Genomic DNA, 24,205 nt, shown 5'->3' with positions numbered 1-24,205 from the left:
AATTGTCACATTAGTAAAGAAATTTCATTGACATTGTAAATAGTTTGACAAAAAAATCTAAACTCAAGGGCCACTTGATAGCTTTTTCTGTAGCTTTCAACCGCATTTAATGGTCTTCATTAGCAAATCGTGTTTGCTCAGTTGTCACAGATATGCCTCAGAAGGAAGACTGAGTTACGGGACGACAACTGAGCAAACACCATCCGCCGGCTCCAGAAAAGGCTAATAAGTCAAACATGAGTCAATATTTTTTTTGGCCTTCTTTTTTGGTTCCTTTGTTTTAATATAACTAAGAAATGTATTAAATGCCTTTTGCTTTCTTATTTCACAGGCAAATCCTCAGGGACCACAACTGCCTCCAGACTCTGCTGCAGCACCTGCGCTCCCACAGCCTGACCATAGTGAGCAACGCCTGCGGGACTCTCTGGAACCTTTCTGCCCGAAGTCCGAAAGACCAGGAGCTGCTGTGGGACCTTGGTGCAGTTAGCATGCTACGTAACCTTATCCACTCCAAGCACAAGATGATAGCCATGGGCAGCGCTGCAGCTTTAAGGAATCTCCTCACCAATCGACCCTTGAAATACAAGGATGCTGCAGTCGTATCCCCTGGCTCATGCATGCCCTCACTCTACATGAGGAAACAGAAGGCTCTGGAGGCAGAGCTGGATGCCAAACACCTTGCAGAGACTTTTGATACCCTTGAGAAACAGAGCCCCAAGCACCTGACCCTCATCAAGCCGCTACGGCACATTGAGAGTCTGGCAAAGGATTACGCATCTGATTCTGGTTGTTTTGATGATGACGAGGCCCCCAACGTCTCCAGTAGCCTGGACACTGGGAATTTCTCTATGCTGTCCATGTTCCTTACAAATTCTAACTTCCAGCAAAACCAACTACGTAAGAGGGACAGTGAACCTGAGAGAGACGTAGATATGCCTCAGATGGTTGAGAAGAGACACGCTCCTGCTGACGATGTGGTATCTGCCGCTGCAGAGAAACTAGCAAAAAAGATCACCAACACGGTTGCCAAGATTGACAGGTTAGTGGAGGACATCACCATGCACACATCCTCAGAGGACAGTTTTAGCCTCAGCTCTGAAGACCACCTGGCGGACTGGCCTTACGGACTGGATGAACTCAATGAAGCCCGGGCAAAATCATGCTCCCCCTGCCGTCTCTCTGAGACAAGCAGCTTGGCCCACAGGGAACGCCTAAGTAGAGCCCACGCCCTCTTGCGCCTCAAAACTGCCCATACAAGTGTATCAACAGACAGCCTAAACAGTGGAAGCACCAGTGATGGCTACTGCGGCAGCAAAGACCAAATGCGACCTGCTCCAAAAGCTCTAATGATGCAACAACGACCCAACCAGCTTGATCTCAAGGTGGCTCATCAAGATTACCTTAATGTAGGACCTTCTGTCTTGAATGAGACTAACCAGCAAGATATTCCGGAGAGAGATTCTGTGGACAACAAAGATGGGAGAGCTATAGAGGTCAGCAGCACAGATGCAGAAAAGAACCAGGATCAACCTGTACAAACACCTGTCAGTGCATCCACTAAACTCTCCTCTGATGTCAGCATGACTTCAATTAAACTGTCTCCTTCTTATCAGCAGGTACCACTCATTCAGAGTGTGGCCAAATTTGGTGTAGCAAAGACAGCAATCAATGTCCAGGCCGCCCAAGCAATGAGGAGGCAAGCATGGGTACCTACTGTGATGACTGGGGGTAGTATTACAAAATTTTCTCCAATGACATCAACCAGAAGCCCAACTATCGGGCCAATGGAGACAGTCCAAAAATACTCGGTGGAGAACACCCCGATTTGCTTCTCCCGCTGCAGTTCACTGTCCTCCCTGTCTTCTGGGGACGGAGCGCTGGACGGACAAAGTGAGAATGAGCTGGAAAGTGACTCATCATTAGAAATAATTGAAGTGGAGGATGGAGAAGTGGTGAAGAGAGCTGAAGAGGATGAAACCTTGGAGGATCTAAGTGACAGCCAGCTGCTGATGACTGACTCAAAAACCTTCCCCAGTAAAGAGACTGATTCCATTGTGATTCCCTGTCCTGCCAAAAGGGAAAAGGTGTTCCTTAGAGGAGCTTCACCAGCCATACTTGAAGACAGATCTCCATCCAGTTCATCTGAGAACTACATCCATGAGACACCTCTGGTAATGAGTCGCTGTAGCTCAGTCAGTTCACTGGGCAGCTTTGAGTCGCCCTCTATCGCCAGCTCAATCCAAAGTGATCCATGCAGTGAGATGATAGATGGAACTATAAGCCCTAGTGATCTCCCCGACAGCCCAGGGCAAACCATGCCTCCTAGTCGAAGTAAAACTCCATGTTGCGTTGAGTCAAATGGACCAGAGACACAGGCTACAGGAATAGATGGCCAATGGGAAAGCAGCCTGCGAACGTTTATGGAGATTGCAGACTCCAAAGAGAGGTTTAACTTTCCTCCTGACCTGGACACCATGATCTACTTCACTGTGGAAAAGCCCACTGAGAACTTCTCTTGTGCTTCAAGCTTAAGTGCTCTGCCTCTTCATGAACACTACATACAAAAAGATGTAGAGCTGAAATTGACCCCCTTACTCCAGCAAAATGACAAAGATCTTCAATTCCCTGATGAGGATGAGCAAGGTTTCGACCACGGTGAGAGATATAGTGAGTGCAACTCAGACGATGACATAGAAATCTTAAAGGAATGCATCAATTCAGCAATGCCCTCCAAGTTCAGAAAAGTAAGACCTTCCCTGATGACCACCATCCCTCCTCATATTCTCAATTCCCAGATCCGAAAACCGATACATCTTCCTGTATACATGATGCTTCCAAATGGCAAAACCCAAATTTGTCCTGGGAGAAGAATTGTCATCCCACAACAGGACTTCAAAGTTGATGATTCATCCTTCACTGATTCTGCGGAAGGTACACCAGTCAACTTCTCCAGCACAACATCACTAAGTGATGAAACACTTCAGTATCCAGTGAAGGAGAGGGGGGCTAAAGACTGCACAGCTAAAGGTATGAACAAACAGGAATTGCTCGATGATGAGGCTAAGAGGATAGAAGACTTGAGGATATTCTCACACTTCCATAAACCCAACAGGATGAACTACCCATCTGAGATACAAATGAACCGAACAACCAAACATATCATTCCCACTCAGAGGGTGCTGATGCAGAGCAAAGAGGTAGCCGATAGAGTGGCAAAGCAAAGAAATCGTGATCAGTCTCCTAACCAACAAAAGAAGAGGCAAGGTCAAGGCCCAGTCAGGAAATTGGAACTGCCAGTCATTAAGCAAAACACAGACAGTAACCTTAATATGGGATCACAAAAAGGAAAAACTATTTATCGACAAATGACACATTCTTCAGAGGAGAGTAACAGCTTCTATGACGACGAAAATCAATCAATGAAACGAACAAGTAGAAAACAGATCAGGGAAGCAAGTAGAAATACTCTCTCCCGGAGCATGACAAATATTGGCAGGATTGATAATCCCCAAGCAATGCCCAGAGGATTTCACAGGATAAAACAGAATCTGATAAAGGATGAATCCCTGACATGTTACTCACTTAGCTCCTCACTTAGTTCACTGAGTGATGCCGAGTTTGAGGATCATAAATCAAAAGCCCAACAAATATGGTACAAAAACAGACATAACAAAACACTGAATATGATGAAACAAACAAAGCCTATGAACATTCACAGCCAATACGAAGAGCCAAGCTCACCAAGCTCTGTCAGCATGGATTCGGAGGATGACCTCCTTCAGAAATGCATAACATCTGCCATGCCCAAGCAGAGAAGGAAGCTTTCTGCCAGGAAGAAGAAAGCAGAAAATCAAAAACAAAAGGCCTCTGATGGATGGAATATGGATGAGGAAATGGATAGTGATGATACAGCATGGGATAAAGACTCAGACCTCAATAGTGTTGAATGGAGAGCCATACAAGAAGGTGCTAACTGTGTTGTCACTGGGCTACAGGCATCAAAGTCTCAGGAGCCATCCTCTGAAGAGACTGAATCAGTCCTGTCATTCATGTCAACATCCAGCTTTACACCCAAAGAAAGGAAGTTTGCTAAAGACAAAAAGGCAAATAAACCTCTGGACTTCGCACAGCGCAAGCCAGTTCCAAACTTACCAGTGGTTTTCAGAGGCAGGACAGTGATCTATACACCGAAAAAAGAGGAAGCTCCATCACAAAGACCTCCTCCCAGAAAAGTACCAACCAAGACAGATGCTCCAAAGAACCCAAACCTTGCTCAGCACAGATCAAAGAGCCTTCACCGATTAGGTCGCCCACAGGACATTGAACTGTCTTTGCCAAAGAGGAGCTCTACTCCACCTCCAAGGATACCAAAAAGTTCATCCTCTGGATCATCGCAAAGCTCTACACCATCTAAACAGTCGCAGAAGAAGATAATATCCCTGACTAATAAATCCATCCAGAAAAAGAATGCCTCACCAGCTTGTAGCCCACCAGCTAGTAGTCCGCCTGAAAGAAAGGGACGCTCTCCTGTTGTGAATCAAAATGAAAAGTCCCCACCACCTAAAACTCAAAAGTCACCTGTCCGAATCCCTTTTATGCAAAATTCAGTCAGGCCCAGACCTTTGTCGCCTCTGGTAACTAACCTAACAACCATCGGACAAACCAATCAGGTCAACGGGAAAAGGGTGCCCCCCGCCAATCGATTTGGACTGGTCAGGATGACTTCTGTCCATTCAAGTGGCGGTGAGTCTGAGCGTAATGGATTCTTGAGACAGCTGACTTTCATTAAGGAATCACAGACTGTGCTGAGACGTGATGGCTCTGCACGCAACATGCCTGGATCTCAGAATGGATCCCCCCACAGAGCAGTTCCTGGAGCTTCAGCTGTCTTCCTTTGCTCATCACGCTGTCAGGAACTTAAGGCAGCTGTGCAAACCCCGCGAAGGGTGCAAGTAAAAGGTCCAAGACAAACACAGCAAGTCCAGAGGCCAGACCACGGCCTTGAGAAGCAGAATACAACCCTCACTAGAGCGACCTCCAGTGAACGGGACCTATCTGCAAGACGCCCAGCCAGGAGAACTAGCTCTGAAAGCCCCTGCAGAGTGGCTCAGCGAAACGGGCCTGGCAGAGTGTCCGGAGCCAGGCAGCAACAAGACAAAGATACCTTTAAACGTCATGCATCATCACCGAGCATAAACATACTGAGCCGAGTGACCAGTCGATCTTCCCTTCGCTCGTCTTCATCCGATTCAAGTGGAAGAGCAAAGAGTGAGGATGATACAAAGAAGAAAGGACAGAGGTCTGCATCACGGCTAAATGACAGAGTCACCTGGAGGAGGATCAGGGATGAAGATGTACCTCAGATCTTGAAAAGCACTCTGCCAGCCAATGCATTACCTCTGGTGCCTTCTCCTGATGGGGAACAGCCAAAGCCATCAGCTCTTCCAGGAAAACTGCCAACCATTCTACTTGCATCTCGCAAGACAAGTGATGCTATAGTCCAGACAGAAGATTTTTCGAACAACAAGACCAACTCGAGCACCTCTCCAACAGTCGAAACAGCTCGGGTGACCTCGGAGGAAGTGGCACGATTTTCGCTACTCCGAAAGACTAGTGCCAGCTCTGGGAGTAACATCCAGGAAGGAGATTCAGACGTCTCCCTGAGGAGCCACAGCACCGTCTCCACAGGAACAACAGACAACCACATAGGTGGAGTTGTCCATTTCCGCCAAGGATCCCCCAGCAAGGCCGCCCGAATCACTCCATTTAATTACACCCCAAGCCCCATTTCCTGCTGCCTGCAAGAAACACAGAGCCAAGCAGCCACAATCAATGAAAAGTCAGGGGAAAAAAGTGAGTCGTAGGATATTTAGTGGATTACTAGATGACATGGATGATTCTACTGTGTTCCTGAACGAAACTCAGGTGGACAGACTAGGAGTGTGCTGGCCCCTATACCTCGGGTATTGACCCTTTACTTTCCCCCATTCACTATATTCAAGTTTTTCTCTTTGAACAATTGATCACGGCTTCCATCTACCATTCACACAGGTTGGATGTATGCATTGAGACAGGTCTGACATGAACAGACCATCAATAACTTTTAGAGATGCACTTCAGAGAAAAATCTCACATGAAACAAAAGTGCATCTTTTTCTACTTTTTTTGTATTTGTAGAATAATCATTGCCTGGTAGAAATGTAGTGAAAACATGAAGCAAAAGACTATTAACTTGATTTCAGCACATAAATCACCATCGGTCTCCTGGACAGAATCGATAAAAGAACAATATTATGCAAACTTTTGAAGGATTACTCAGCAAGATTTTTACCTGAAAAGGTACAAACCGTGGCGGACTGTTGACAGCCTCTCACAAAGGACGCAAATACACTGACATGTTAAGTATTTTTTACATACAGTACATCAATGCTTTGGCCTCACCAATCAACTGAATATGACCTTTCCTGTTACTTACAGAGCCCAGTAGGGTTGGGGCTACATTTTTGATAAAACACATCTTCAAATGAATAGCGCAATCACCTTTATTCATTTGTCTTGTTCTTTCAACACTCTACCTGTAGACTTCTAGATTAGGCTATATGATGATCTTGGACTGAGATTAATGTGTATTACAGGTTAACAAGATGAAAACTTCAAAACTTAAAATATAAAGCTAAAAATTTAGCAAGAGATAAAAAATGAAGTCATTTTGAAACACGATTTAGTATTTTGATTGATAATTGAAACTGGTATATTGAGCGCTGAAATTATTAATTTGAATATATGATTTCTCAAAAATGTTCACCCCAATACCTACTGGACTCTAGTTACATCACTGCTGCCGAACATATTATGGCAAATCCTGTCATTTTCCAAACTATCAGCTGATCCCGGGTAACTTCACACTCTCCTGTAATCTGTCTTAATCAGTATTGTAAATAACATGCAGATATACAAAATCTTCAAATCTTCCTGGTGGGCAAAAGAATCTCTGTGTTGCTCCCCGACAGCATGCTAATATATCCACTGACTGTACGCACACCTGTTAACATTGTGAACAATGGACAGAAATTATGTTGTTATTCAGAGGTAAAACACTTTCTAAAGCCCGATGAAAGCATTACTAGCCATCTGTATTCAAGTGCCGCAAAGACCTATAATGCTATCAAATTGTTAGCGTAGATGAACAAAGCGACTACACGCCTCTGTTCATCGAATGCAATGACATTATATTCCTGTTTGCTACTAGATTCAGGCACTGTTTGCTGTTGAGTATATCCTGTCAAGAAACAAAAAGATTTGATTCAGTGATGGTTGGGCTTCGAGTCGATGGACGTGTGTCCTTACAAAAGTCTTAACGTGTTAATATCTGCTTAACTGTGTTGCTGTTAAAGTAGTGATAGGTCGAGAAGAAGTCGAATATAAAGACGATGAATATTCTCTGTAGTTGTACCATCACTCCTCCATGTGTGCTGGGAGATTAAAGACAGCAGAGTGCTGGACAGAAGGAACACTCATCTACATCAAGGGGCTGTTTATTCAGAAAAACAAGGTTTTGTATTTACCACCCTACTGTATTTCCAAAGCATGTTTTAAGTATGAATAAAGCCCAAGTAGCTTTTGAATGCAAACCTTTCAAGTCCCACTGGCCATTTTCAGATAAGTGATACAGCTCCTAAATCTGCTGTATATTTTCAGTATCAAACACTCACCTGGTGTATATGGGTTTGAATAAAGTTATAGGGCTTGTGAAATGATGTTCAGAAATCATTTTAAAGCCTCTGGTTGTATAAATCCTTTTGTAAAAAATGCATGAGTAATTCAAGCTTGGAATATATCCTGTTATCATTTTTGTGCAATTTATTTGAGATATTCTCAACTTGTTTGTACAGCTACAAACAAGGCTGAGCAATATTTCAAATTCATTCAATTCTTTTTATTTAATGTGCATGTGAACATTTTGTTATCACAGCGCGCACACAAAGGTTTCTTTGAAAAAGTAATGGAGATGATAGCTACTACATTAGCTGTCCTGGGTCACGATAGTTTGTGAATATGTGTGAATATTTATGTGAAATGTTCCATTGTATGCACACCTGCTGTAGATTACAGGACTGCCGTGACTCCAGATGGCATCTGGCTCTTTCCATATCATAGTGAATCAAATGATCGTATCTATGAGAGGAATAGAGTGAAAAAAGACTGCTTTTGTGTCACTCTAACCAGAGGAAAGGTGAAGCCACAGGAGTCAACTGAAGTAGTGGATCAATTCTACTATTCTGTTGTCTCCACTACTGGTTTACAAATGGTGATATAAAACCACAGAGTTGAAATTACTTTTGAACATCATTTCACAAAGTCAAAATCTTTTTGTCCCTTATTTGAGCTCATAACTGATGGTTTGATGGTTTGATACTTTAAAAGACCGATTTTGGGTGGAGAATCACTTTAACAGACTCTAAAAGTCAAATCAGGATGAAAGGACGAACATTGTGTGAATGAGACGGACGGGGAGTTTGTCTCCATGTTTAAAAACCATCAGACGGTCCTGGAAGTTAGTCCACCATCCCCGTCGATGGCCTTGTTCACGCCTGGCGAGTACATGTCCAGACTATTGCAGATGAGTTTTAAATAAAGTAAATTATGCTCTGTATTTCCAATTTTCCAATTCACAAACTAAATATTTAAACATTCTGGATGGTTAAAATTAATCTGAACATAAATGCGACTGAATCTGTTATCAAAACTGGAAATTATGAGCCTTTAGTTTTATGGACATTAACTATTAAGATGATGTCCTGTGTCAACTGATCCTAATGGCGGCAAGGTCCCAGCCTGTCGTGCATGAACAAGGCCACAGAGGAGTTATGGTGTCATGTGAAATAGGCAAAGCAACAGCGGTGTGTCATAATAAATGTTTTCATCCAATAAAAAGTGACGTGTTTCATTAAACCGCTGTCGACTTCCCTTCTTACAGGCGCAGGTGTGAAACTGTTCAAAACTACAAAGATGTGACAGAAAACATGACGTCATCAACATGGTGCTTTTTATTTTGTTTTTGTTGCGACACATTCACTGACACCTTGTTAATAAAGAGGTGTTCAGACTGAACATGTAGCCAATTTTAGGAGGTGGAATATACAAAAAAAAAACGGGATATGATTGAGTGAAGACGCGACTAGCGATGATACGCTCGAAGCAGGCGGCTCAATCCTTCAATACGTTTGGCAGCCCTTGCTAAAATACAAAGTTATTTAAAGTTAACATACGGCTTCAGTAGTCTTAGACAGACTATGTGGATATAAGTTATAGTATTTGTAGTACCAAATTCCCTATTTCTGTTTATCTGGAGTTTCCTCACTGAGCTGCAGTGGAGGGATAGTAAGTAAAAGAGGGAATTGGTCCTAAAAAGACTGGAACCTTGAATGATATCTACTTGATTTGATTAACTGCTGAAGCCTCATTAGCTTCAAATAACGTTGCAACAAAACAAGACTGGATTTTGTCTTCCATCACTTTCATTGAACATCGAGAAGAAATCTTTTGATGTCTAGTATGAACATGAGGAATGATTAGTGCAAGCAAAACCCGTTCAATATTCATATGGACACTATGCTTGAAAAATGTGAAGCTGTAACTTAATCCTTCAATTAAAAATGCAATATCAGATGTAGGGATAAATAAATAAAAACAATAATAAATACAAATATTTGTTTCTTAACTAAATGTAAGGTAAAGTGATTCGTATATGTTTTGGTTCCATTTTAAGAGTTTTAAGTATATTTTGTTGATCATCGGTATAACATCATTATGTTGGCCAGGATAATCATGACATATTGTCATATTGTCCCATGCCTATTGCCTAACCACATGCCGTCTTGATGGCATCAGACACTTCGAAACAATGAAGGATTTTCACATTTAATTTCTTAGTTTCCCTTATCTCTATACATGACTGCACAAGTTGAGACCGTTTAAACATTTGCACTATCTGGAATATTTAGGATTTTACTTCAGGAAGGTACAGAAATAAGCAGGAAAACCAAGAGAAAGGTGAATTATGGACTGAACAATCAGGTGAATGAAACAAGGTAAATGCTGACTTCACATTCAGTCTGAACACATCATGACACATTTTAGATCTGATCAACAACAAGTACTAAAATGACTGATAAATCAATAACTCTACACAGTGAAACATTCTCATCAGTATTTCCTAGAGCCAGGGTCTGAAAGTTACTTTTTTCACTACCTGCCAATGTGGCAGACAAATAGTTTTTTTGTCTACCACTCAGAAATTGTATCCGCCACTTTTGAAATCTATACGCTAAATGAAGGAATAACATTTTAGATCTGATGTCATTCAATGATCGATATATTTTACACAAAAAACATTATATACATGGTAAATTACAGTGTTCCAATTACACTGTGGCTTCCGGGGAGCCCTATTTTACAAACAACTGGATTTAAACTAAAATTTAATTATACAAGATTACATTTGAACACATCATGATAACGTTAGAATTTACCTTTGCCCAATAGTCAGGTAACGTTACTAACTCTCCTCCTGCCAATTTCAACACGGATTTGTTGTTCACAGTGTCGCATTATCAGGGAAGAAATAGGATGTGCCCCTCAGGTTTAGTAGTAGTAGCGCCATGCTTTTGAGCGTCTTTTTTTTTCTCTCCGCCACGACTCCACGTCCCAAACTAACTGAAACATGATACAGTGTGCATATGCCGTTGCGTCATTGTGCATGTGTAACTGTAAGAAAGCATCAATACAGAGGAATCGATAGTCACGAAGGCATGAGATGCCAAGGAATCGGACAATCGGAACCAATCCTCTATTCCCATCCGTAGCATTTTCCCTGCCTGCCAAAGTGGCGGATGGCCTGACGATGTTACCCCCCACTGACAATAATTTACCCGCATTTGGTACAGGCCGTTGGGTTCGGTCCGCGACATCCTTTCGGTTCGCCGTTACCCAAACAGCTGTTTATGTCTACTACTCGAACGCGCGGAACAGAAACTCTGGAGCGTGAGTTTTACCCAGAAAGTTTTGGCAGCGCACCAGGAATGTTAGCAGCGCTGTAGCGCCCAGTAGCTCATGATTGTCGAGCTAAACTGACAACAATTTGTGTCAAACTGTACGCCGATACTGTTCAACTGAAGTCAGGTTTATATGTGGACACTTGAAACATTTAATTACGACGGCATCACCCGAATGTGTCGATCAGCGGAGCGAAACAAAAGCAGACTGGACAGAGAGTCTGTTCCCCCGCAGCGTTCAGACAGCCTCCCTCTGCAGGTCCACACCGTGACAAAGTCATATCTGATGCTATAAGAGTGTTTATCACTGCATATACGACCACACTCCATCATAAACAATACAGAATTAATAATATCTAATGCTATAAGAGTGTTTATCACTGCATATATGACCACACTCCATCATAAACAATACAGAATTAATAATATCTAATGCTAGAAGAGTGTTTATCACTGCATATACGACCACACTCCATCATAAACAATACAGAATTAATAATATCTAATGCTATAAGAGTGTTTATCACTGCATATATGACCACACTCCATCATAAACAATACAGAATTAATAATATCTAATGCTAGAAGAGTGTTTATCACTGCATATACGACCACACTCCATCATAAACAATACAGAATTAATAATATCTAATGCTATAAGAGTGTTTATCACTGCATATATGACCACACTCCATCATAAACAATACAGAATTAATAATATCTAATGCTATAAGAGTGTTTATCACTGCATATATGACCACACTCCATCATAAACAATACAGAATTAATAATATCTAATGCTATAAGAGTGTTTATCACTGCATATATGACCACACTCCATCATAAACAATACAGAATTAATAATATCTAATGCTATAAGAGTGTTTATCACTGCATATATGACCACACTCCATCATAAACAATACAGAATTAATAATATCTAATGCTATAAGAGTGTTTATCACTGCATATATGACCACACTCCATCATAAACAATACAGAATTAATAATATCTAATTCTAGAAGAGTGCTTATCACTACATATACGACCACACTCCATCATAAACAATACAGAATTAATAATATCTAATGCTATAAGAGTGTTTATCACTGCATATATGACCACACTCCATCATAAACAATACAGAATTAATGATATCTAATGCTAGAAGAGTGTTTATCACTGCATATATGACCACACCATCATAAACAATACAGAATTAATAATATCTAATGCTGTAAGAGTGTTTATCACTGCATATATGACCACACTCCATCATAAACAATACAGAATTAATAATATCTAATTCTAGAAGAGTGCTTATCACTACATATACGACCACACTCCATCATAAACAATACAGAATTAATAATATCTAATGCTATAAGAGTGTTTATCACTGCATATATGACCACACTCCATCATAAACAATACAGAATTAATAATATCTAATGCTATAAGAGTGTTTATCACTGCATATATGACCACACTCCATCATAAACAATACAGAATTAATAATATCTAATTCTAGAAGAGTGCTTATCACTACATATACGACCACACTCCATCATAAACAATACAGAATTAATAATATCTAATGCTATAAGAGTGTTTATCACTGCATATATGACCACACTCCATCATAAACAATACAGAATTAATGATATCTAATGCTAGAAGAGTGTTTATCACTGCATATATGACCACACTCCATCATAAACAATACAGAATTAATAATATCTAATGCTATAAGAGTGTTTATCACTGCATATATGACCACACTCCATCATAAACAATACAGAATTAATAATATCTAATGCTATAAGAGTGTTTATCACTGCATATATGACCACACTCCATCATAAACAATACAGAATTAATAATATCTAATGCTATAAGAGTGTTTATCACTGCATATATGACCACACTCCATCATAAACAATACAGAATTAATAATATCTAATTCTAGAAGAGTGCTTATCACTACATATACGACCACACTCCATCATAAACAATACAGAATTAATAATATCTAATGCTATAAGAGTGTTTATCACTGCATATATGACCACACTCCATCATAAACAATACAGAATTAATGATATCTAATGCTAGAAGAGTGTTTATCACTGCATATATGACCACACCATCATAAACAATACAGAATTAATAATATCTAATGCTGTAAGAGTGTTTATCACTGCATACATGACCACACTCCATCATAAACAATACAGAATTAAAACATTAGTATTGTGTTGTTTGAAAATTAATATGAACTTGTTTTCTTTGCATTATTCCAGATCTGAAAACACTGCATCTTTTTTGTTATTTTGACCAGTTGTCATTTTCTGCAAATAAATGCTCTAAATGACAATATTTTTATTTGAAATTTGGGAGAAATGTTGTCAGTAGTTTATAGAATATAACAACAAATTTTAATTTTACTCAAACACATACCAATAAATAGTAAAACCAGAGAAACTGATAATTTTGAAGTGGTCTCTTAATTTCTTCCAGAGCTTATATGTGTATGTGTGTGTGTGTGTGTGTGTGTGTGTGTGTGTGTGACATTGCTTCTGTTGATGTAATCTCATACACTAATAATTTACAGTTCATTACAATTCCGCTCTGAATTATATAAACAACTAAAATTTGGAGAATTATTAAAGTGGCAGTAGTCAGTATATTTTTGGCATCATTGGGCAAAAATCCCATAATAACATTTCAGCATATTGTAATTCAAGTGTTCTGAGAGATAACTATACTTCTGCTCCTCTTCATGGCTCTGTTTTAAGGCTTTAGAACATCTAGCCCGTGACGGGAGCCTTTGACCAATTACAAGTAATTTCATTGAGAGAGCGTTCCTATTGGCTGTGCTCCTGTCATGTGACCAATACTTAGCGTTCCTTCACCAGATTTCACAAACTTTCTCATTTTACAGCTAAACCGTGCACTACAAGATGATTCTGAGAACATCTGAGGAGAGAAATAGACATTACAGTAACAGAATGTTGATTCATATTTGATCAGCGCTGCCTAGTTTGACCGTTTGATCAGAGCAGTGATTGACAGCTGCTCAGCACTACAGGTTAATTGTACTACAGGAGAGACTTGATGTTCACTGCAATTAGGTGGAGAAAACATGAGCGTATATATCTGTATCAGCAACCAGCCAAAATGAGTTGGAAAATATGGGCATATTGGATATTGGATAGTTTGGTCATTCTATAAAAGTGTAACATTATTTAAGCACAGGATCGGGGTAACGGTAGAAGATAAATAGGCTCCAGACTGGAGTCCAGTTCCAGCCAGATACATAGAAAGGATGATAGAAGGCTACTGTAGCTTATCTGAATAAGATTATTTCACAGTTATTAAGCAGTGAATATGTTCATAATGCTCTATGATCTAGCTCTCAAAAGGCACAAAGGTGCACAATCCTTTTTGTTATTTCTCCAGGCACGGGCAATGCAGAGCCTGGCAAATTCCCATTAAGATAATGTATTGTATGTTTTTTTAATTGTTTTTTGTGATGTACTATTTAGTTGTACAGCATGAATTAAAAGCCTAATTAATTATATGTGGAAATCACCTTTGTGGTCCTTTCCAGCAGAGGTCCTCACCTCACTGTCTCAGAGTAGTGTAAAAAAGGCCATGCCTCTGTGCATTCTCTTCCTCCTATCTCCTGTGCTTGATCATTCGCTGTGCATGTGTTCTCACTGTGCATGTCTCCTCCTACTATCACCTGTGCCCGATCATGCGCTGTGCATGTGCCATCAGTGTGCCTGCACTGAGTAGACCCCCAAATACAGCACTGAGGGAGAAATACAGATGAGGAGAAGACGGCTGGACTTCACCTGCTATGATTGATGCCTAATGGACATTTCGTTTCATGTGTGCATCCATGGAAAGTATACAGAAACTGTGATGGACCTTGCATTTAACACTTTAATTTCTCATTAGGCTCATTTCACACACCATTATTTTGTATGCTTTGATCTGCATCAAGATAAACAGCCTTAACTCTACACTTGGACTCTGCATCTCTGTTTCTACACTCTCACCTGAGCACAAAATAGTGTCCTGATCCGACACCATCAAGCGATTGCTGCCACACCTATTGAGGCATAAAAATACACATTTTCTCACACAGTAGGCTACCAAATAACTTCACATTCTACAACATTATCAAGCTAATGTTCAGTTTCATAGCTGTAGTTCATTGTTGACTACATTACGTAGCCTACACAACCTACGGAATTTGTCAGTCCTGTGACATTACATAGTCAACAAATCAATCTGCCAACGTGGTATTGATCAGATCATATGGAGGGGCCGTCAGCTTTACAATTTAGTTTGGAGGGAGATTCGGTATCAGTGAAGTCAGTGCATTTTATATATTCTGTGATGTTACCCACCGTAGGGGTCAGAGGTCATCACTCCTCAACCCCCAAGGATTTTTTTTTTTTTTTCTAAAATGTTCAGCAGTCAAATTCTCAATTTTGACGCATTTATAGATGAAAAGTCAAGTCAATAATCATGGTCAATGATAAATAAGTATGGTTGATCAGCATGTTTGCCAACCTTCAGACATCATAGTCTAAAATGATGATTAATCAGCCTGACTCCGGTGAATGTTATTGGGACTTGCATTTGATTATCTTACACTTAACTCCCCAGATCCACTTTGTTTGAACCAATCCAACAGCATCCAATCAAGTTTCAGGAGAGGTGACTTGGTCCCACCTCTCGTAGCCTTTACCCAGTGAAATGTCACCATGTCAGTGAATGTAAACTACTACTTGCAATCTGAGGATATATATAGACACATGTACACATTACATGGGATTTATTTATTTTTTTTACCGTGGTATCGATTTTGGTATCGAGAATCGTGGAAATTCACTGGTATTGGTATCGACTACAAGATTTCTGGTATGGTGACATACCTAGCTGTAACTGGACTCCAGTCTAGAGCATGGGAGCATGAAATAGGCTACTGGTCCTATGGTACACTCTACTGGGTGAAAACAGAACTACAACTGCTAGACAGGTGGAAGTGTCAGGTGTGTTGAAAGGAGTAGCCACATAGTGCTTCTCACCTGCTGACATAAAGAAACAGCCCATAGTAAGAGTGTGAGAGAGAAAAGTGTCAGTTACATGAGAGTTCTGTATAACATCTGTAGAGACCCTCCCTGTAATTTATCACACACTTTTCGGATAAAAGACATTTGTGTCTTAATGTAAAGAACAAAACAAAAAAATATCTATTAATGTAGCTATGTACAGTATGTATTTATTTGTGTATTTATTTAGCTTATTTATCTTCTACCGTTACCCCGACCCTGTGCTTAAAGAATGTTACACTTTTATAGACTGACCAAACTATCTTCTTGGCTTTTATTTTGACATGTTTGCTTTCACTTCTGGTTCACGTGACTGCCGTTCTCCGCTCTTGGATTCAAAAGAAAAAATAACAGAAAGAAACTTGAAGAAACCAAAATTTGATCGTTTTTTTAATTCGTTTTTTCGTTTTTCGTTTGGAAACAAAAAACAAACAGAGCACCACGTGACTCCTGTTCTTCAATCAGAAATGAATAATGATAAAAGGAATTAGCAAAAAACAAAAACGGACTGTGTGGTTAAGAGACACGGGGCGCGCTGCTGTTGACGTCATAAAGATGCGACAAGCTTAGTGGAGAGATCGTGTGAACTCAGCAGGCTGAACGCAGCAGGCTGACTGCAGGCTGACTTGTTGCGTGAGGCGATACGTTTCCCCCAGGGCACTGAGGAGCTGGGGCTGCATTAAATGGTAGGACTAAACTATGTAGTGTGGGCTGTTAAAGGGATATGGGCTGAAATGTGCAGTAGGCTTATTTTATTCCATCTGTTTATACTGTGAAGGTACGGGGACTAGTGAGGCTCATCTGGGTTGCAAGAGCTAGAGGTGAAGCTTCCAGACCGTTATGTGTTATGGGAATATGTCTGTTATGTGTATAAACTGTATGTTCTTGTTACTGGAGATGTTCTTCTTTTGCTGTTTGAAGGGCGTGTTGGAGCAGGGTGTCTGGTGCAATCTGAACCTATGTCACTGTTTTGGGGATCACTTAGTACGGGAGTGAACTGAATTGTAAACTGACTCGCCCGAAACAGACGTGTGTTTGAGTGTGACGCGAATAAATCGTGCCTGTTGGAAAATCAGTTACAGGATCTCTGATGACCTATGGAAAGGAGGTAGGGTCACGCGTCATATCTCCGGGGGTATAACACATGCGCAGTAAAATCTCGCCTAAATTGAGCCAATCGCAACACACGACCGCAACTTCAGTTCCACTGCGCATGTGTTATACCTCAATACCCATGTCCGCCCGTGACCCAGCCTCCTTTCCATAAGCCTTGCCATGAGCGAGGATAGACGAGAGCAGCCTTCACGGAAGTCTTTTACCGACCGACACGCCCACTTATTGGATATCAGTTACTGATTGGACGCTGCTGCCGACTGGACTGATCTGATGACGTTACATGTCAACATCACTGTAGATTCATCCCGGAGTGAAGACAAATAACAGATTACAAGTGTTATAGTTTAGTTGTCTTCTGATTCACAGTCTAGTTAAAATGTGTAATAATTGTAGGTGTTCAGCAGCAGAAGGACCTGTGGTATCTCTCACACACCGAAGCTGAAGCAGCCTGTCGCAGAAAGAGCTATTTAACACATGACAAACGGACCTTAAACAACTGTCTGCATTTTTTAAGAAAGAGTTTTCGTTTCATGATTTGTAATTTCCCCCATTAACTTTTATTAAGGAGACAGTTAAAGTCAGAGAGAGAAGGAGAGTCTGACTGTCAGCAACACTTTTTACATCATTTATCATCATTTCCATTCAGTCACATGTGAGGCTGATAATATAACTCCTTCAAACATTTAGCCTAATAAATCCTTTCCAATAGAGAGTATTTATTTGGCTGAATGTTTCAGGGAGAATGTAAATGATGTAACTCATATCAAACCCGACGCTCAGGAATTATCAGCCTCATGTGACTGAATGGAAATGAGGATAAATGATGTAAAAAGTGTTGCTGACAGTCAGACTCTCCTTCTCTCTCTGACTTTAACTGTCTCCTTAATAAAAGTTAATAGGGAAATAACAGATCATGAAAAGAAAAATCTTTCTAATAAATGCAGAAAGATGTTTTAGCTAGAAAATATATAATCAAACCAGACCTTACAACAATTTATTTTAGACTTTTATGGAATGACTTTAAAGCGTACCTAAAACATGGTTTACTCTATAGATGGAGAACGATCAACAACACGTAAAATGCGTTGGGCCCACTGTCTAGAATGAAGGAGAAGAGGCAGAAGAACATTGTTGTTTGTTGTCTTCCTTGAAACAAGAAGGCTGTAAAAGTAAATGACTTTCTGGTTACCATACCAGTGAGTGAAATCCTGCTGTGTATGACAGTTCTAACTTGACTTCCAGATTCTAGTGCTCCATTGATGGTCTTAATGCATGTATGGTCTGTTCTCCTCTCCCACACAGGTGGAGCTGAGCAGCCGGGCCAACAACTCTGGATAAATCACACATCACTTTCTTCATCGTATCTGTGAAGTACAAATACAAGATAAAGTGAGTACAATTTGAGGGGGGGGGTAGGTTTAGGTCTTTCTTAGAAAAAAGCAATGTGAGCATAAATTTGAGGCTTGACCCAGCTAAAGTAACATTACTTTGATTTATCACTGGGGCTCCAACCGGGTCGTTTAGACCCAGCTAGAGTAACATTACTTTGCTTTATCACTGGGGCTCCAACCGGGCTGTTTAGACCCAGCTAAAGTAACATTACTTTGATTTATCACTGGGGCTCCAACCGGGCCGTTTAGACCCAGCTAAAGTAACATTACTTTGATTTATCACTGGGGCTCCAACCGGGCCGTTTAGACCCAGCTAGAGTAACATTACTTTGCTTTATCACTGGGGCTCCAACCGGGCCATTAAGACCCAGCTAGAGTAACATTACTTTGCTTTATCACTGGGGCTCCAACCGGGCCGTTAAGACCCAGCTAAAGTAACATTACTTTGATGTATCACTGGGGCTCCGACCGGGCCGTTAAGACCCAGCTAAAGTGACATTACTTAACACTACCCCATAATCTCAATCTAAAACTCATGTTGGTTAAAAAGGTTGACGGTTACGTTAACTAGCTGGCAAATGAGCTAACTTATATTTGAAAGTAACCTTTTCGAACAGTTGTACAAAATTAAACAACCACACAGAAAACTACTTAAAAGTGACCATTTGGTAGCCTATCAGTGCAATCGGATACTGAATGATGGCAAAATGATCTCCCAATGAGATGATCTCAGCTGACGTCATCTCTTCACGTCAGGAGGGTTGCTCAGACCCTGAGCTTTGGTTCAGGGAAAACAATAGGGTGTTATTTAACTGACAATATGCATTTTCACATAATTTTGGACTATATCATTACAATATTTAAAAAATAATAATCCCAAAACATGGCAAAGAACTGTCAACATATTTTTTTTCTGTTCATTTGGCTTAAGTGCTGTGATAAAACACTGGGCGCTGGGCCTGAATGTTATAGTATGGAAAACCCATAGACATATATTCATAGACACTGCATTGGATGCTACATGCTTTCAATCTATAGGCTACCACTAACACTGCTACTGCAATTACTATTGTTAATTTTCAGGCACCTTATCAATATCATACTAATAAGAGCAATCAAAATAACAGGCAAATAGTACTATAAATAAATAATGGTAACAAATATTAGTATAATAATTTTAGTTATCTGAATTTATTGAAATAATGGTTATAATACAGCAATTATATATAAAAAAAAAAAAAAATGTAATCATTGGTTTCACACATTACACTGGAAACACTGGCATGTTGCTATAAGGAGTGTCCACTGTACTTTAAATTTAGCTGTGCAAAAAGATACCATTTCACTTTAAAAGTAATACAAATATTAATAAAAAAAATTGTGATTAGTCTGTATTTCATTAAAAAAAAAATATCTGAACGGTCATTTTTGTTTTGTATCATCTCATTAGTGTCAGGGCAGTGTAATTGCATAGCTAACTTGCATCTTCATGAAATCAACTGTATTTCTTCCTGGATGATGCATTATTATTGGCTGTTGCATCAGTTTTCATCAGTTACCATAACCCTCTATAACGGAGGTTATAGTACATTTATATTTAGTTTAACTTGCGTATCTCACACAAATGATAACCACCAACAGGGTTTTGATCGACAGTTGTAAACTTCAGAGTTACTAACCAGTTCCAAAGCTGAGCCTTTCTGGCATCAGTACTTAATATTCTCTTGAAATGCTGGATTGTGCAGTAAATATGTACAGTAGATATCAGCAGAAGACACATAATTACAGACGGGTTGTTAGACTGTACAAAATCTTTTCCTGCAACAGTCACATGCATCATGTTTCCATGTCTCTGTGGTTCCTCCTCATGGACTGAAGGAAGAATTGAAGTAGTCCAAGTTGGCCAAAAGATGGCGCTCACACCAAAATAGTGACGCCACAGTTCCCCGTGGCAGACCTGTAGTGTTCTAATAAACAATTAACAGCAGTTCTTAACAACAAAAAACACATTTCCAAATGGAGTTTCATGATCAAGCAGCACCATCTGTAACTAAAGACAGAGAAAGAGAGATTGTCTGAGTGTTAGATGTTTGTTCATCACATATCAACAAAGCATTATGATTACAAAACTGTTTAGTTTTGCTCTTGCCTCTTGTGATGGCATTATATAGACACAACCTCTGTGTTTACCCATAGACACTAAATTCATTGAATACATCTGCTATATGATATTTGCCTCTGTGGAAGTGCGTCCCAGATCCACTTTGGCAGCTCACTGAACATTTGACTGGCCACTCAATTTTTGTCTGCCACTTCTGAAATCTAGGTAGAACGCTTTAAAATTGTAAACACTGAGTCAGTGGTACCAGACCGTAGAATTTTGGAATATATCATGTAACCTTAATCCATGACTATATTTAATTTAGGCTTTAGAGTTGCTTTTTAAAAATAATATTTCTTAATATAAGGAAAACCTGTCTGCCATGGTGGCAGGTGACCTGAAATCTTTACCTGCCACAGCCAACATGTACTCTGGATTTGGCAGCTGGCAGGTGCTAATGTCATTTCCTGCCCAGATCCATATAATATACTAACAATCAAAGGTAAACTCTGCACGAATGTTGAGAGTATAGGCTACACTGTCTTTGCAGTTCATATGCAAGAAATTAATGTTTTTGGTACGTACAGGAAATCCCAGGTAGAACACATCACAGGACCCGTCAGCCTCGTGGTCACACACAGTCTGGCCTTGGACACACACTCCACAGCAAAACCTGTAGAGGGACAAAATAAATAAATAGAAAGCTTTGGAAGAGCTGTAGAACAAAGCATTTATTAGAACAATTTTTCTTTTCATGATCTGTTATTTTCCCCATAAACCTTTATGAAGGATATAATTAAAGTCAGAGAGAGAAGGAGAGTCTGTCTGTCAGCAACAAACACCTTTTACATCATTAATCCTCATTTCCATTCAGTCACATGTGAGGCTGATAATTCTTGAGCGTCGGGTTTGATATGAGTTACATCATTTCCATTTCTCCGAAACATGCAGCCTAATAAATAATTTCCAGGATTCCAAGATTATCAATAAATACAGACGCTAATTAGGAATAAATAATAAAAAGGCATTGTGCCAGTAGAAATGGTTCCTGAACCTCTAAGCAGTACACAGTACTGTACAGTGATGTGGTGGGCAGCCAGTCACACTTCAGTAACTCTCAGTAGCCCTGGATGTCCATCCGTCTGTAGGAAGAGCTACATGGTCTGTGTTGGACAATTCTTCACAATTCCTAGTCGTGTCTGTTCGGGAATTACTGTGTTGCTTAAGTGTCGGCGAGAGGGAATATTATAGCGCAGCTCAAGTAACGTTACGTTAATCATATGCTGAAATCCAGCGTCCTCCACGACTGCAAACGGCTGCATATCTTTCACTATAAACCTCCCAGATGCTGTAGTTGTGTTGTTGCCCCGTCTGAGTCTGAATCTGCATGTAGAGGCTGTTTAAATGCTGCGGGGAGATTGTTGCTCTTTCCTACCCGACTCTCTCCTCCTTACACTAACGACGGACACACCGGAGTGTTGCTGCTAGCATCAACCACACGTGTTGCACAGTGCTCACCGGAGTGTTGCTGCTAGCATCAACCACACGTGTTGCACAGTGCTCACCGAGTGTTGCTGCTAGCATCAACCACACGTGTTGCACAGTGCTCACCGGAGTGTTGCTGCTAGCATCAACCACATGTGTTGCACAGTGCTCACACAGGCGCCGTTTTATCCACCACTTTTTTCCCGTCATTTTCCTGGTAACACTAAATCCGTAATGCTCCATACAGCAGAGCCAAATGATGCTGGATCCTCTAACTCAGGGGTTCTCAACCTTTTGTAACTCGAGGCCCACTTCCGATTTGTTAAAAAATTTGCAAGGACCACCTTCCCAAATAAATAACAAACTGGCTTGTAAATATGTGTTATGCCACTGTCAGGTGTAATGACCCACATAGATATTCAGCTTACCCTCACCCATCACTGCCTGCCATTATGATTCCAAAGTATTCAGGGTCATATTTCCTCACCACACACTTTTACTGGTTTCAAAAATTGCTCAATTTTGTGTCACCGCATCTGTGACATATATGTCTGTAAAGGGGAGACTCGTGGGTACCCATAGAACCTATTTTCATTCACATATCTTGAGGTCAGAGGTCAAGGGACCCCTTTGAAAATGGCCATGGCAGTTTTTCCTCACCAAAATTTAGCGTAATTTTGGAGCGTTATTTAGCCTCCTTTCCGACAAGCGAGTATGACATGGTTGGTAACAATGGATTCATTAGGTTTTTCTAGTTTCATATAATGCAAGTATCTTCACTCTAGTTTTAAAAGTGAGCCCGCTATAACCTCTGAAATACAGAATAGCGGTTAATCTAAACATTAGGCAGCACCTTCGCGGCCCACTGGGTGGCTCTCCGCGGCCCACCACTGGGCCACTGGTTGAGAATAGCTGCTCTAACTGGACTTTATCGTGGCTACTCGCCATTTCCTTATCTGACTGACAGCCGCACTCGCCACTTCATCCGTGCCAACTGAGAAGGAGGCTGGGTCACGCTTCATCAACGCATCATATCTTTGGGGTATAACACATGCACAGTAAAATCTGGTCTGCACTCGCAGAAATTGAGCCAATAGCAACGCACGACCACAGCTTCAGTTACACCGCGCATGTGTTAAACCCCGTACCTCAAGACCCATGTCCACCCGTGTCCCAGCCTCCTTTCATAGGCCTTGATCTGTAGTGTGACAATAAACGGGAGCCTAACTCTACATGAAAAAAATACACAATGGGCCTCATAACTTATTTCAAATGAACCGAACAATTCATACACGACCCGAACTGTGACTAGAGAACCGAACGGTTCGGATTCTTTACCTGAACCGTTCCATCCCTGAGTCCTGCTTAGAGGACCAGGAACCATCTCTACTGGCACAATAGCTTTATATTATTTACTCATTATTAGCGTCTTTATTTATTGATATTCGGATTGTGAACTTATTATTTAATAACCCAGAATATGACTACGATGTCTTTTAAACACTGGAAATGATTTATTATGCTGAATGTTTCAGGGAAAATGTAAATGATGTAACTCATCTCAAACCCGACGCTCAGGAATTATCAGCCTCACATGTGACTGAATGGAAATGATGATAAATGATGTAAAAAGTGTTGCTGACAGTCAGACTCTCCTTCTCTCTCTGACTTTAACTGTCTCCTTAATAAAAGTTAATGGGGGAAATTACAAATCATGAAACGAAAACTCTTTCTTAAAAAATGCAGACAGTTGTTTAAGGTCCGTTTGTCATGTGTTAAATAGCTCTTTCTGCGACAGGCTGCTTCAGCTTCGGTGTGTGAGAGATACCACAGGTCCTTCTGCTGCTGAACACCTACAATTATTACACATTTTAACTAGACTGTGAATCAGAAGACAACTAAACTATAACACTTGTAATCTGTTATTT

The 24,205-nt window shown here is 40.5% G+C and overlaps 2 protein-coding genes across 3 annotated transcripts in view; both read left to right on the top strand.

Annotated features, from left to right (window-relative positions):
• Positions 1 to 5,979, top strand: part of apc2 (APC regulator of WNT signaling pathway 2) — a 65,892-nt gene extending 59,913 nt beyond the window's left edge. For both annotated transcript variants that reach the window (XM_037769699.1, XM_037769698.1), the window contains one exon: positions 332 to 5,979. In XM_037769699.1, the coding sequence (XP_037625627.1) occupies positions 332 to 5,864 (5,533 nt within the window). In that variant the 3' untranslated portion in view covers positions 5,865 to 5,979. The remainder of the gene's footprint in view (positions 1 to 331) is intronic.
• Positions 5,980 to 16,703: 10,724 nt separating this feature from the next.
• c5h19orf25 (chromosome 5 C19orf25 homolog) overlaps positions 16,704 to 24,205 on the top strand; it is an 11,233-nt gene continuing 3,731 nt past the window's right edge. The window contains exons 1-2 of the mRNA XM_037771181.1: positions 16,704 to 16,870; positions 18,603 to 18,689. The gene's annotated coding sequence lies outside the window, so the exon portion shown is untranslated. The remainder of the gene's footprint in view (positions 16,871 to 18,602; positions 18,690 to 24,205) is intronic.

The sequence above is a fragment of the Sebastes umbrosus genome, chromosome 5 (assembly GCF_015220745.1).
Source record: "Sebastes umbrosus isolate fSebUmb1 chromosome 5, fSebUmb1.pri, whole genome shotgun sequence".
Taxonomy (NCBI): Eukaryota; Metazoa; Chordata; class Actinopteri; order Perciformes; family Sebastidae; genus Sebastes; species Sebastes umbrosus.
The sequence above is the reverse complement of the archived record's forward strand: the minus strand, read 5'-3'. Positions and strand labels throughout refer to the sequence as shown.